Source organism: Varanus komodoensis, unplaced genomic scaffold (genome assembly GCF_004798865.1).
Source record: "Varanus komodoensis strain SLA01 unplaced genomic scaffold, ASM479886v1 scaffold91, whole genome shotgun sequence".
NCBI lineage: Eukaryota > Metazoa > Chordata > Lepidosauria > Squamata > Varanidae > Varanus > Varanus komodoensis.
Genome location: NW_025336610.1, coordinates 1815171 through 1827313, shown reverse-complemented (window position 1 = coordinate 1827313; position 12143 = coordinate 1815171). Strand labels below are relative to the sequence as shown.

The window sequence follows — 12143 nt, the reverse complement described above, 5'->3', positions numbered from 1 at the left end:
TGCTTGTGTTCTGTGTGGCTGCCCCTTCACTCATGGCCTCCCGTCCCGCTTTTCGCCACATACACCAGCCAAACCTCAGGTGCCTCCTCTTTCGTGCTTTACTGCACTTGGCCAGAAATTTAAGTTCTGCAAAAATTGGGTCGGAATCCCAATTGCTTACTTGCTTTTCAAAAAAGGATCAGGTTGCCCAAATTTTCTCAGTTTGCATAACAATGGCATTTTCTAACGGTGCTTATATGCGGCTTGAGTGTTTTTTTGCACAGGGTTCAAATCATGTTTGAGTCCAGTTTGCATTTATTTAAGTTGGATACTATCCAGCGGCTGAAACTCTCTGGAGAGCTTGCAGCAGTTCCTGCCAGGCGCTGAGGATCCTCCTTCGTGCATTCAAAGCCACAGACCCTTCCTTGCAAACCGCTCTTTATTGACCAAAAGCACAAAACACCCGGAATGACTCTCTGAGCATGCCCAAAGTGGCTCGTATTCACCTTCAGGAACTCTCCTTAGGAGCATGCTTGGATCCCATCCCTTGGGAGGGGGGCTTCTGAAAACAAGCCCGCCTCCTTCCTGCATGCCGATCCTCGAATCGGGCTGGCTGCCTCTGCCCACGTCCTGTCATGGGGCCAGGAGCCAGCAACCCTTGAGAATATGCACCCAGAACAGCCCTCTTTCTCGCTCCCCAGCAGTTCCTGAATGGGGCGCAATTGAACTATAGGCCACGATTTAAATGGTCAGTAATACAGAATTTACGAACAGTTTCAAAATTTTAGAACAGTGTAACAATGGAAACATTTTAACACAAAACAAAAATGCTACGATTGGGCATTGGATAGCCTTAGATATCTCTGAATGAAGCACAGTGATCCTCCTTAACATGGCTTCGAAGGGATGGAAGACGGTGCCATGTGGGCCTCCGTGGAGATCATTCCACATTCGGGGTCGCCGCCGAGAAGGCCCTTCCTCCTCGCTGCCCTCCTCAGGTGTCGATCCCAGTGTCCAGGCGGATTGCAGTTGGGAGAGGCTGTCCATCAAGTATTATGGTCGCAGGTCATGGACAGCATTGCAGGCAAAAACCAATCCCTTGAACTGAGCTCAGAGGCTTTAGCGCCTGAAACGTGGGGAATGGTGAGCCATGGATGGAGCAAGGTCACCCGGCGTAGCAGCACTTTCTGTCTTAGTGCACTCTTTGCGAATTGGACCAGTGTGACCGCCGCTTCTTACCTGCTCCATTAGCCATAGAGCATTACGTATCTGTCTTCCTCTGCTTTGACAGAGGGAGTCTTAGGCCAGCTTTCTTCGTAGTTGCGATTACGCCTTGGTAGATGAAACGGACTCTGGGTGGGTCTGTGGTACTGTCCCTCATGCGCTGAATCAGTTAACCAGGTAACGTGATCCATACTATATTTACCAGGCAAATATCCCGTCCAGCACTCACAGTAAACTCCCACAGGTTAAAAGGATCCTTGGGCTTAGCCAGCTTGGGTGTCCAAGTTCTCTTCTACAGCTTGGTATAAACACTTTCTAACCTTTAGTTAGAAAGTCTCCCACAGGTAGCTTAGCGATTAATTGAAACAGTGGGAAGGGGCAGTCCCTGCCCAGAGGCGTGCGTGATGGATTTCCCGCCCATGCAGAGAGCACCGGAGGAGCACTGTGGGTCAGACTTTCAGCAGGGGGGCAGCGGTCCTCCACCTCCCCTCCACAGGCACGTTTGTTCAAGTGAAATTGTGGATTTATCTGGTTTAGCCTTTACTGTGTTAGCTGACCCTCCCAAATAACTCAGGCACCTGCATCCCCCGTGGTCTTGCTGCCTGCCTTCTGAAATGTATGATTTCAGTCTTTGCTTCAGTTGCGTCACGGTCTTGGGTCATTCCTTTAATGCTTCATTAAACGGGTGAGTTAAGATATAGCTCAGTCCTCGAACTTGTGGCAATGCATATGAAACACCATATGTGCAGGATCTGTGTGTTCGAAAACGGATGGGTCCTTCTGGGCATTTAAGGTGCTTCTGAAAGACCTTACCTGAATATGACAATTTCAGTTGTGTAGAGGACGACTGTGCCAGATGTGGAGTCATGTGTAGCTTTGCCCCAAGGATTCTGCTTGGGTTTTGTTTGTACAAAAGGTAGTCATGGTGGCTGCAGTCTGAAGGGGGAGACTGTTAGGGGCTCAGGAAATCCGGTTCAGCTGGGCAGCAGCTCCCTGTGCTCTTAGGACTCTGCACCATGCATGAAGCAGCACATTTTTCTGCCAGGGTTCATTTGAAGGAAGTGGGTCCTGCATGTTGCGATTTGTGTGGAAGTGTGTTTGTCGACCCCAGGACTCCCAGCATCCTGTTCTTTATAAGTGTTTTTATATCCCTCAGTCATATTCATTGGTTAGTTTCAAAAGAATAAAATGCTTCAAATGTAAAACAAAGCAAAAGCTAAAGGTGGCTGAAGAATAAAAGTACCCTGAAATTATCAGTGGGGCTGAAACTGCATCTGAAGCAGCAAAAATGGAAAGGAAGGAGAAAACAGACACCACGCTCACTTCTTTAGGGAGAGTGTTCTGCAGCTGGGGAGCCACTGCTGAGGAGACCTCATTCTGGTAACTGGCTACCTTATCTTGGGTCATGGGGGCACCCATGAGAAGCCATTCCTTGAACATCTTAATATACTGGTAGGTTTTTCTAGAAAAACTAGTTTGGGAACGCTGCCCTATGAGGAGAGATTGAGAGGCCTGGGCATGTTCAGCCTTGAGAAGAGGAGGCCGAGGGGGACATGAGATCCCTCTAGAAGGACCTCAGAGGCTGCCACAAAGAGGAAGGTCAGGAGCTCTTCCTGCTGATGCCAGGGTGCAGGACACGGAATAATCAAGTCAAGTTGCGACAACCCGCATTCATGCTGGGCATCAGGAGAAGCTTCCTCGCTGTCCGAGCAACACGAGAGTGTAGCCAGCTGCCTGGAGAGGTGGGGGGCGCTCCCACACTGGGGGCATTGAAGGCGAAACTGGGTGGCCATCTGTCCAGTGCTGCTCTGAGCAAGGCATTGGGCCTGATGGCCTTCTTGTCCCCTTCCAGCTTTGCTATTAAACATCAAAGACAACGCCAGAGCGGTGCAGCGGTTAAGAGTGTGGGACTGGGACTCGGGTGACGTGGGTCCTAGTCCCCCCTCGGCCATGGAGCCCACTGGGGGACTGGGCCAGTCACGGGCTCTCAGCCCAACCCACTCACGGGGCTGTTGTGGGGATAAGAATGAGAGGAGGAGGAGGATGACGTAGGCCACCTTGAGTTCCTTGGAAGGAAAAAAGGCATAAATATAAGTGATGCTAATATTGCGACTAATAATACCACCTTCGAGTGAGCCTACAAATAGGCTGGGAAGCACAGGCTCCCTGTGGTCGGAGTGGGCCGTCCCAGTTCATGCTCCGGTGCCCCTTGCAGCTTCCAAGCCCTCTTCCAAGGGTGGCGTTGCACAGGATGCCTGCCCGTAGTCTAGCCCGGGCATCAGAGCATGGAGAGCTGGGGCCGGACGCTTGGCAGCGAGATAGAGCGCCTGGCGGGCTGCCACTTGCTGACACGTCAGTTTATGCTGGGTGGGCAGCCCGGCAGCCCAACCTGAGCTGGATTGGCCCTTGCCAAGCTGCATGTTCTGTGAATTCTGCCACAGGTGGCGTGAAGCATAAAGTCGTCCTCCTGTCCCCGAGGCCTTTGGGGTCGGGCTCTGGAGCCATCTGCCTGGCACCCATCTTTGCCATGGGAAAATGTGCCAGCACCTCTGGTTTGTTGCAAGGCTGGCACCCCTCTGGCCCGCCCTGCTCCAGAACGCCTGTGCCCATCTGAGGGGGCTTCATTAAGACTGCCTGGCTTCTCCTCTCATTTAGAACGAGAGCGCTAAGGAGCTTTCTGAGTGCTGCCACGATGTGGGCAGCTGGAAACCGGATAGTTGTGTGGGATGCCAGACGAAAGCAGAAGACTTAATTCTTGCAATCCAGAAACAGCGGGAGGAATATTTGTAGCCAGGGCTGGCTCACCGTGGGCCAGGGGCAGGGGATTGCAGCACTCCCGGGGCCTGGCTGCTGAGGTCTTCCTCAGGTGAGGCTCCAGAAAGGGACTGGGTCTTGCCGAGTGTGTCGGCGAGCTGGAGCGTGCTTCAGGTGGAGACAGGTTGGTGGGAGCTGCCAGCTTGCTGGCGTGTGGGGAACGGCATGAGCCTGACTAGGGGAACAAAGCGTAAGCATTCAAAAAGCGAGGGCAGACTCCCAGAGGCCCATCGGGCTGCGGCAGAAGAAGCATCTCGTTTAGCCCACACTGACGTTAGCCAGACCACGTTATCGGGGGGTCTTGCTGCATGAGGCAAGATCCCTCTTTGGCACACCGCTGATCTCGAGAGGCTGGTTGGCGGAAGGTGCGTGCTGGTAGGAGCTGCGAGTGGCATTAGACTTGGCCTTGGGAGTAACCCAACGTATGTACCTTATTGCTGATAAAAGACTGTGCCAGCTTTCCAGAGAAGTCACCAGGGAGGGCACAGCAATTCCAAGTAAAGCGAGGCTAGCATAAAAACATGGAAATCAGGGCCATAGCCCTGATAAGCCGCCAGAACTGTGTTAGGAAGCGGGTTAAAAGGCCACACCAAAAAGATGCGTCATAACAGATTTTTGAGAAGTTGGGAGGGTGGTGGAGGCAGGGGGCAGTCCCCGTTCTGAAGGGGGAGCATTCCGCTCTTTGGGAGCAATTCACTGGGATCCCTTCCCTGGGTGTCCAACAGATGGGCCTCTGAGAGAGGGCGGCCTCGAAAATTTGCACCTGTAGTGACTGGGCAGGATCACAGGGAGACAGGTGGCCCCTCTGTGGACTTGAAGGAGTAAAACCATCTCCTTGAATTGAACCTGGAAAATTGAACCCGCTGTCCTCCAGATATGATCTCAAGACCGAAAACTAGCCGCGCTTTCCACCAGTCGAAGCTGCTGCCTCAGAGTTGCCTGGGTTGCCAGTGCAAATAGTTGGTTCTGTCACGCAGCACCGAAACTCCATCGGAGCACTCTTCACCTCTGATTGTCATTATCGTAAAACTCCACAGAATGACGCTTTTCATTTGCAGAATCCTAAAACAAGGGAGCAGATCGAAAACCTGTTACGGAATGGAAGGAATAAGGAGCTGCGGGACCGTCTGTGCCGGAGACTGACCTTTGGGACCGCTGGGCTCCGCTCCGCCATGGGGGCTGGCTTTTGCTACATCAATGATCTTACCGTGATCCAGTCGACACAGGTGAGTTTCATGGAGATGACAGACACGTCTCCCGGTCCTTTAACACTGGCTCTTTCACCGTGCGTGCTGCTTTCTGTCCCTCAAGTTCTCATACAACCTTGTTTTGCAAATGAAGAGTGTCTCTTCTGCTAACTCCTCCTAACTTTCTGGCACTGTTGCCCCACAGAGTATGAATGACCTGGATTAGTATAGCGATTGAGAAGTTGCTTTTTTTGCACACGACACTTTATCGATTAAAGGCATTTGTGCCCTCTCTTCAGCTGAGCAGACTCTGGCGCAGCTTACTCGAGGTCGGTGGCAGATAAGATAGTCCCTGTGCACAGGTGTGGAGGACCTGCCCTGCACGCACACGAACAGAATGAGCGGCATGCGCTAGGTGCCCCTAGCCAGGTGGCGCGCTGTGGCCCGTCCTCTCGTGTGAACCCAGGTGGCAGGTGTTGCTCTAAGGTTAGACTGCCTTCAGGTCACTCCAACACAGACGCTGGTCTGTTTGAGGGTGGCCTAAATTTGAAGCCGCCCTTGCCACCTGCATTCATGCGATACGGCGAGAGGCACTTGCGTGACTCGAGCCCTGCCGGCAAATTAGCCCTCGGGGGGCTGTCGCCCCGCGGGAACCAGGTCGGTGCCTGGGCCACCAGACGCCCAAGCGCTGGGTTTTGTCCTGGGTAGGAGCCCCAGGGGAGACTCTCTGGAGCAAACAGATCGCAGCCTTCTTGCCCATGACACGGCCACCGGGGGGCTGCCCACAGAGAAGCCAAACGCTGGTGACCCAGCATCCACAGCGGGCTCTGCAAGTTGCCCCGTGCCCAGCGTGGTCCCCGTCCCACAGTTCAGGGTGGCACGGCTGAGATTTCCGAGTTCCTCCAGAGAGCCATTCCCCACAATGGGCTGCTCTTTAACTTACTGTTTGCATGTATACACTGAGCCTCTCACATTGTCGACGTAATTTCCTGTATAGGCATCAGTAACATGCTGAACGCTTCCACGCACACCTGCTTGTTACCAGCCCCACAGAGCGATATGTGTGCCTGAGGGGGGCTTCTAGGAGCGGGGTCTGGTTCAGGTGTACCTGCTCTCCTCTTGGAAACTTGCCTTCTTGGGGGCGGGCCTGGCTTTCGGGGAGGGCCGTGCACGTGGGTGCATCTTGTTGAGCGGTTAAGGAAGCAGGCAGAGCTTTCCGGCTGGTGTGGGCTGTTGACATTGGAGCTGTTCATGCGCTGACAGCCTGGAGGGCACGTGCTTCCTTTGTGTTTTGGTTTGCTAAAAGCATGAGGAACTCTGGATTGGCTGACAAGAAGGAATAAGCACTCTTGGCAGAAAATGCCGGTTTGGACACCAGGGAGTCTCCCAGGCTGCATCGTTTTGCTCGCTCCGTAGGTCATGTTCTTTCTTGGCGCTTGTTTACTTTGGTATTTATTTTGGGTTGCATAAGTAAGCTTTCTCTGACAACTAGATTAAACCAGAGGAGTTTTTGTGGCTTCTTAGGTTTTTTCCCTACCCTCAGTTTGCTGAGGGCAGTTTTTTCCCTCCTTAACTCGAAGGTTAAGTCCAGAAAGTAATCTGGGCAAGCTGCCAGCTGTGTGGCTTGCTTTAAACAGACCCAAACTTGTTTTTCCATGGTCCTGAAGAGAAAATTAATATGGTCCGGGCTGGTCTGTCTTTACCATAGTGAGTAGCTACAGCTTATTGTCCAAGCTGCACCAAAGTAGAGGGTTCTGTGGACGCATCTTGGGTCATGTGCCAGGCCCACATCCGTTGGCCAGCTTGTAAGCAGAATTAGTGCCTTTACTGCAGCCGCTTGTAATGTTCGTGCCTCTGGTCTCCCCCGCACGTGGTGCCCTTGGACAGGTGTGCTCCCGTGCCCAGGATTCTCTTCTGAGCTTGCTTGCAGACAGAGATCCACCTGCACAGGTGTGTACACGCCCCCTGTTCATTCCCCCAAGAAGGCTATGGTGGCTCAGGAAATGTTCTCTATGCAACACAAGCATGGCTGTGGCCTGCAGAAAAGGTCTTGGGTTTCTGAAGGTGACTCGCAGTTCTTACGTCGCTGCTTTAGCTGTGGCTCACTAGGGTTATGCAGCTGCCTCCAAGGTCCTGGATTCCCCCCTCCCTTGCTTAGGGTGGCAGACTGCCCAGCTGGAGATGGGGCTTGAGGGTTACATCCCTGTGAAATTTCACTCCCCGCCACAGATGTGCTGTTGGTGTTAGTCACGGCATTGGCTGGTAGCTGGGGAGGAATGAACAGCTTTGGGTTATGTTATGTTCTTCTTTTAGCATATCTTGGCTGGCTTGCGACGGCCACTGGGAACTATGTACAGCTCTTGCTTTTACTCTGGGACACCTGCTTTATTTAATTTTAATTTTAATTTTAATTTTAATTTTAATTTTAATTTTAATTTTAATTTATTTAAAACATTTCTGTGCCGCCCCCATCACAACAAAGCCTCGGGGCGGCTCACAACAAAAACTTTCGGACACATTTTGTCCTGGGATGTCCTGAGCAGGTTGCTGCATGGATGGGGAGGGGCTGGCCAGAGCGGGCCTCTCCCAACTCTGATTCTGCAGGTGGTCCTCCTAGCATCCCTCTGGCTGATTCTGCTTCGTGGTTTTGTGGTTAGGCTGGGACCAAATCTTTTGAGTCCAGATTTAGTTTACCCCCAGGTAAGTTTGTGGAAGGTCGCCTGACAGGCATCCTCAGAGCCTTTCCTGCCCACAGTCTGAAGGAAATAAGCCACTCCTGGGTTTCCAGTCCTTTTGCAGAGCTGCTCCTTCTAAGTATGTCTGTGTGGAAAATAGAACGGGCATGAAATGGCACCTGCAGTTCTTCTCATACGAATTTGCACTCCCGTTGTGGCATCCCAGCTAAATCCACAGAGCGGTCAGAATGACAAGGGAAAGGCTTTGCATTCCAGTCTCACTGAGGATCGGATGAGCGCGCCGACTAGCTGGTCAGCATCCCATGACTGGGATTTGTCTCGCCAAAGTGCCAGGAGCTTAATCAGCATTCAGGTTCTGAGTCTCTGTCCGTGCAGGCTTTTTGCTGAGTTAGAGATGATGTAGCCCGTGGTGCGTGAGCGGAGCCCCAGCCCAGCAGGACTTGTGCAAAACTGGACAGGACAGGACAGGACAGGAAAGCTCTCCCTAACCCGGCAGGCAGAAGTGAAGCAGGAAAGATGCTGTTATGTCAGGTACCCTAAAAGCGGCCTTGGTACCCAGAGTTTTCAAGACAAAGTGAAATTACAGGTTAGGGTGCCAAGCATTTGGAGATGGTTACGGTATGCAGTGAGGTCTGCCTGTAATTCTGGAGGTATCACAGGATAGTATCCACAGAGCTAGAACATTCTAGCATTTGAATCAACTGCATTTGCACTAGCACATTTTGGGAGAATGTCGCAGAATCACAGGATCATGGAAGAGTAGAGTTGGAAGGGGCCAGAAGACGTTGAGTCCACCCCCTCTCCACAGCACAGGGCGCAGGTTAAACCATCCAGGTCAGAGGGCTGTCCGGATGGCTGTCCAGCTGCATCCTGAACGCCTCTAGCGAGGAAGAGCTCACCACCTCCCTAGGTCATGGCATCCACTGCTGTACTGGTCCAAGAGTTAGGATTTTTTCCCCTGGTATCTGGTTGGAATCTGGCTTCTGGTAACTTGAGCTCGTTATTCCATGTCCTGCACTCTGAGAGGATCAAGAAGGAATCCTGCCTTCCTCTTTGTGGCAACCCTTCAAGTGCACATACAGTGCTGTTCTCTCCCCCTCAGCCTTCTCTTCTGGAGGCTGAACATGCCCAGCTCTTTCGCTCTCCTTTCAGGGGGCGTTGCCGCCGGTCCCCGGATCATCCTTGTTGCCCTCTCTGGGCCCTTCCCAGCTTGTCTGCATCTTTCTTCAGCTGTGGTGACCAGAACTGGACACAGGATTCCAGATGCGGTCTGACTAGTGCTGAATAAAGGGAGCTAGTACTTAACTGGGTTTGGACGTGATACTTCTATCAATACAGCCTAAAATAGCATTTGCCCTTTTTGCAGCAACTTCACGTTGTTTGCCCATATTTAGCTGGTGATCGGCAACAATTCCAAGATCCTTCCCATCTGCAGTATGCGTCCCTATTGAATTTTATTCTGCTGCTTTCAGCCCACGGCATTCTAACTGACCAAGATCACCCTGGGCGTTCCTTCTGTCCTCCAGGGTACTGGCTGTCTCTCCCAGTTTTATGTCATCTGCAGATCTGACCATCATTCCCTGCACTTCCTCATCCAAAACATTAATGAAAATGCTGAGCTGAACTGTGCAGGACGCCACTGGTCACCTCTCTCCAGTTTGAGAAGGTGCCACTGATGAACATCCCCTTTGAGTCCAGTTCCATAGTCAACTTTGGATTCACCTGATCGTTGTTCCATCTAGCCCAATTTTAGCTAGGTTTGCTAATCAGGATATTATGGGGCACTTTGTCCGAAGCTTTGCTAAAGTCAAGGCAGATGATGTCTGCAGCATTTCCACAGTCCATCAGGGAGGTTGCCCAGTCAGAATATGAGATAGAATCAGTCTGGCAGGATTTGTTCTTGAGAAATCCATGTTGGCTTCTTGTAATCACTGCATGGTTTTCAAGGCGTGGTTCTGAGAGTTCTTCTGCCAGCTCCTTTATCTCCTCTAGGCCCTGGAGATTTGAACTCATCCAACCCAGTTTCTTACTTTCTGTTTGTTTCTGCTGCCCTTACAATCCAGTGGTCAGTGCTGGACTGAGGACTGTGGTTGATGAAAGACGTCCACGAGGAGCTGGTTAAGAAACCCACAGAAATTACCCCCACTTTTAAGAAGCAAGCCTGCGTTTTATCATGCCCCCTTTTCTGTGGCCAGCATGCAAAGGCAGGATCCCAGTCTCCGAGGAGGCTAGTTTAAAAACTACCTTCTGCCGAACAGGCTGGCAGAGCGGGTGGCATGGGGGGACGGGCTTCCTCCTCCATGGGTCTGCCCACTTGCTTTGCTGGGCACTGATGGGGGAACGGAGCCTTCTGCTTCTCCTCTGCCGGCCCACAGTCCTGGGTGGAATTCCTGATTGCCTGTAGCTTCCAGGTGGAACGGGTCAGAAAATTAAAAGGTGAGGCTCAGATTGTTCTGATTCTGAAAACACGAAAAGCATAACTTAGTTAATATTAATAATCAGAGCATCTGCCTGTCAGCCTTACAGGTACATCTCTAGCATCGGCCTCCTCGTTCAGGTGCCGCTCCATAGTCTGCGGCAGGACGGAGCCTGGCCGCCCCCCCCCCCCCCCCCCCCCCCGAACCCAGCAGGCCCCTTCCTCTTCTAGAGCGGCTGCAAAGAGCTTGCAAGCTTTTCCTTCTGTTTCTGCCAGACCACACCTTGTGACATCCAAGCTGACAAACCAGGATTAACATTAGCTTATTTTGAACAACCCAACTTTAAACCCCGTGTTGGGAAGTTGGCTTGTTTATGCAAACCACACTTACTTGGCAAGCACACGGACTGCACGCATCACCGGAATGCCTGTCCGCAAGGGACGGGGCCCAGGCATATTCATCAGGAGAGTTCCCGGAGGTGAATACTGGATCGGGTTCAACAAGCCACTCTGTGCGTGCTCAGAAGTCCATTCTAAGTGCTTTTTTTTGGTCATTAAAGGGCACTTTGCAAGGAAAAGGTCTGTGGCTTCTGCACGCATGAAGGCGGAACCCCAGCTCCTGGCAGCTGTCGTGAGAAGGGCCCTGTGTGGGCCTTGCAGGCGTGCATAGCGTGGCGAGGAGGCGGCCCGGCCGTGCGAGTGAGGCAGCAGCGTAAAAAGGACGGCAGTCTCTGTCCATGTGAAGCTGCGACTCTCGGTTAAATTTGTGCAATTGTTTAGGAACCGTTTGACGAAGTATCAGAAGAGTATCTGATTTAAATTGCATCAGCAGTTAAAATTGGCCTCCCTCCCTCCCTTTCATTTAAACCCTTGGTTTAAATTCACCTCCACTGCACCAGGGCTGTGCAATTCACTCTGCGGGAGTGGTGCAAGATGACGATGTGATTATGCTGTATTTGTAGCTAGCTTTCTCCAGGGCCACCGAAGAACAAAGGAAGGCAATCTAAATGAAAAATAGAGCTTGCCTGTCCTTGTTTAATACAGATTATATGTCCGTGGGGCAGACGATCCTGTGCCAGGATCTGCCCTGTGCCAGTGGGATAAGGAGGATCTAAACATTTTAGCAGACGGTGGCCTTTCATGCACCTGCCTCTCTTCTGCTTGGTTGCAGGGGATGTACAAATACCTTGAGAAATGTTTCTCAGACTTCAAGCAGCGAGGTTTTGTCGTCGGCTATGACACGCGAGGCCAGGTGACCAGCAGTTGCAGCAGCTTAAGGTAAAAGTTTACTTGAAGTCTAAAGACGGGCTTGGAATAGCTCGGTTCCTCTCGGAACAGCAGCTCCGAACACTTTGGGAGCGAGATGAAATCTGGAAGATGTCGCTGTTCCGTCTTCCACACTGCGGATTTAATTTCACTCTGAAGGGGGAGGAGAAGAGCAGAAAAACCGATTGGGAGAGGTCTGTGTTGAGTAACTCAACCCATGGATCCGATACCTTTCCCGGAACAGCACCTGTTGCGCAGGCCTGGCTCTTTCCGTGGCTGCGTGTTTACACATGCGCTGATGAAACCATTGATCATCGTCTGTTGACACCATTGCATCAGCTCTGGAGCCACGGCTCCCCCCCTTGCCCCACGGAGGTAGGGCTGGGATCCCGGGGGAGCACGGAAGCTGCCCACAAACCTTCACGGTGCCTTGTAAACGCGCCATTGATGACGCAGGCAGTTTGTTTGCTCATTACGCCCGCATGGCATGGTGCTTAGCGTGTTGGGCTGGGACTGGGGCGTTTCCATGAAACCCGCTGGGTGTCTTTGGGCCAGTCACTT

The 12143-nt window shown here is 52.1% G+C and overlaps 1 protein-coding gene across 1 annotated transcript in view; it reads left to right on the top strand.

Annotated features, from left to right (window-relative positions):
* Positions 1-12143, top strand: part of PGM2L1 (phosphoglucomutase 2 like 1) — a 49560-nt gene that overhangs the window by 19115 nt on the left and 18302 nt on the right. The window contains exons 3-4 of the mRNA XM_044418548.1: positions 5076-5243; positions 11488-11594. Of these exons, the coding sequence (XP_044274483.1) occupies positions 5076-5243; positions 11488-11594 (275 nt within the window). The remainder of the gene's footprint in view (positions 1-5075; positions 5244-11487; positions 11595-12143) is intronic.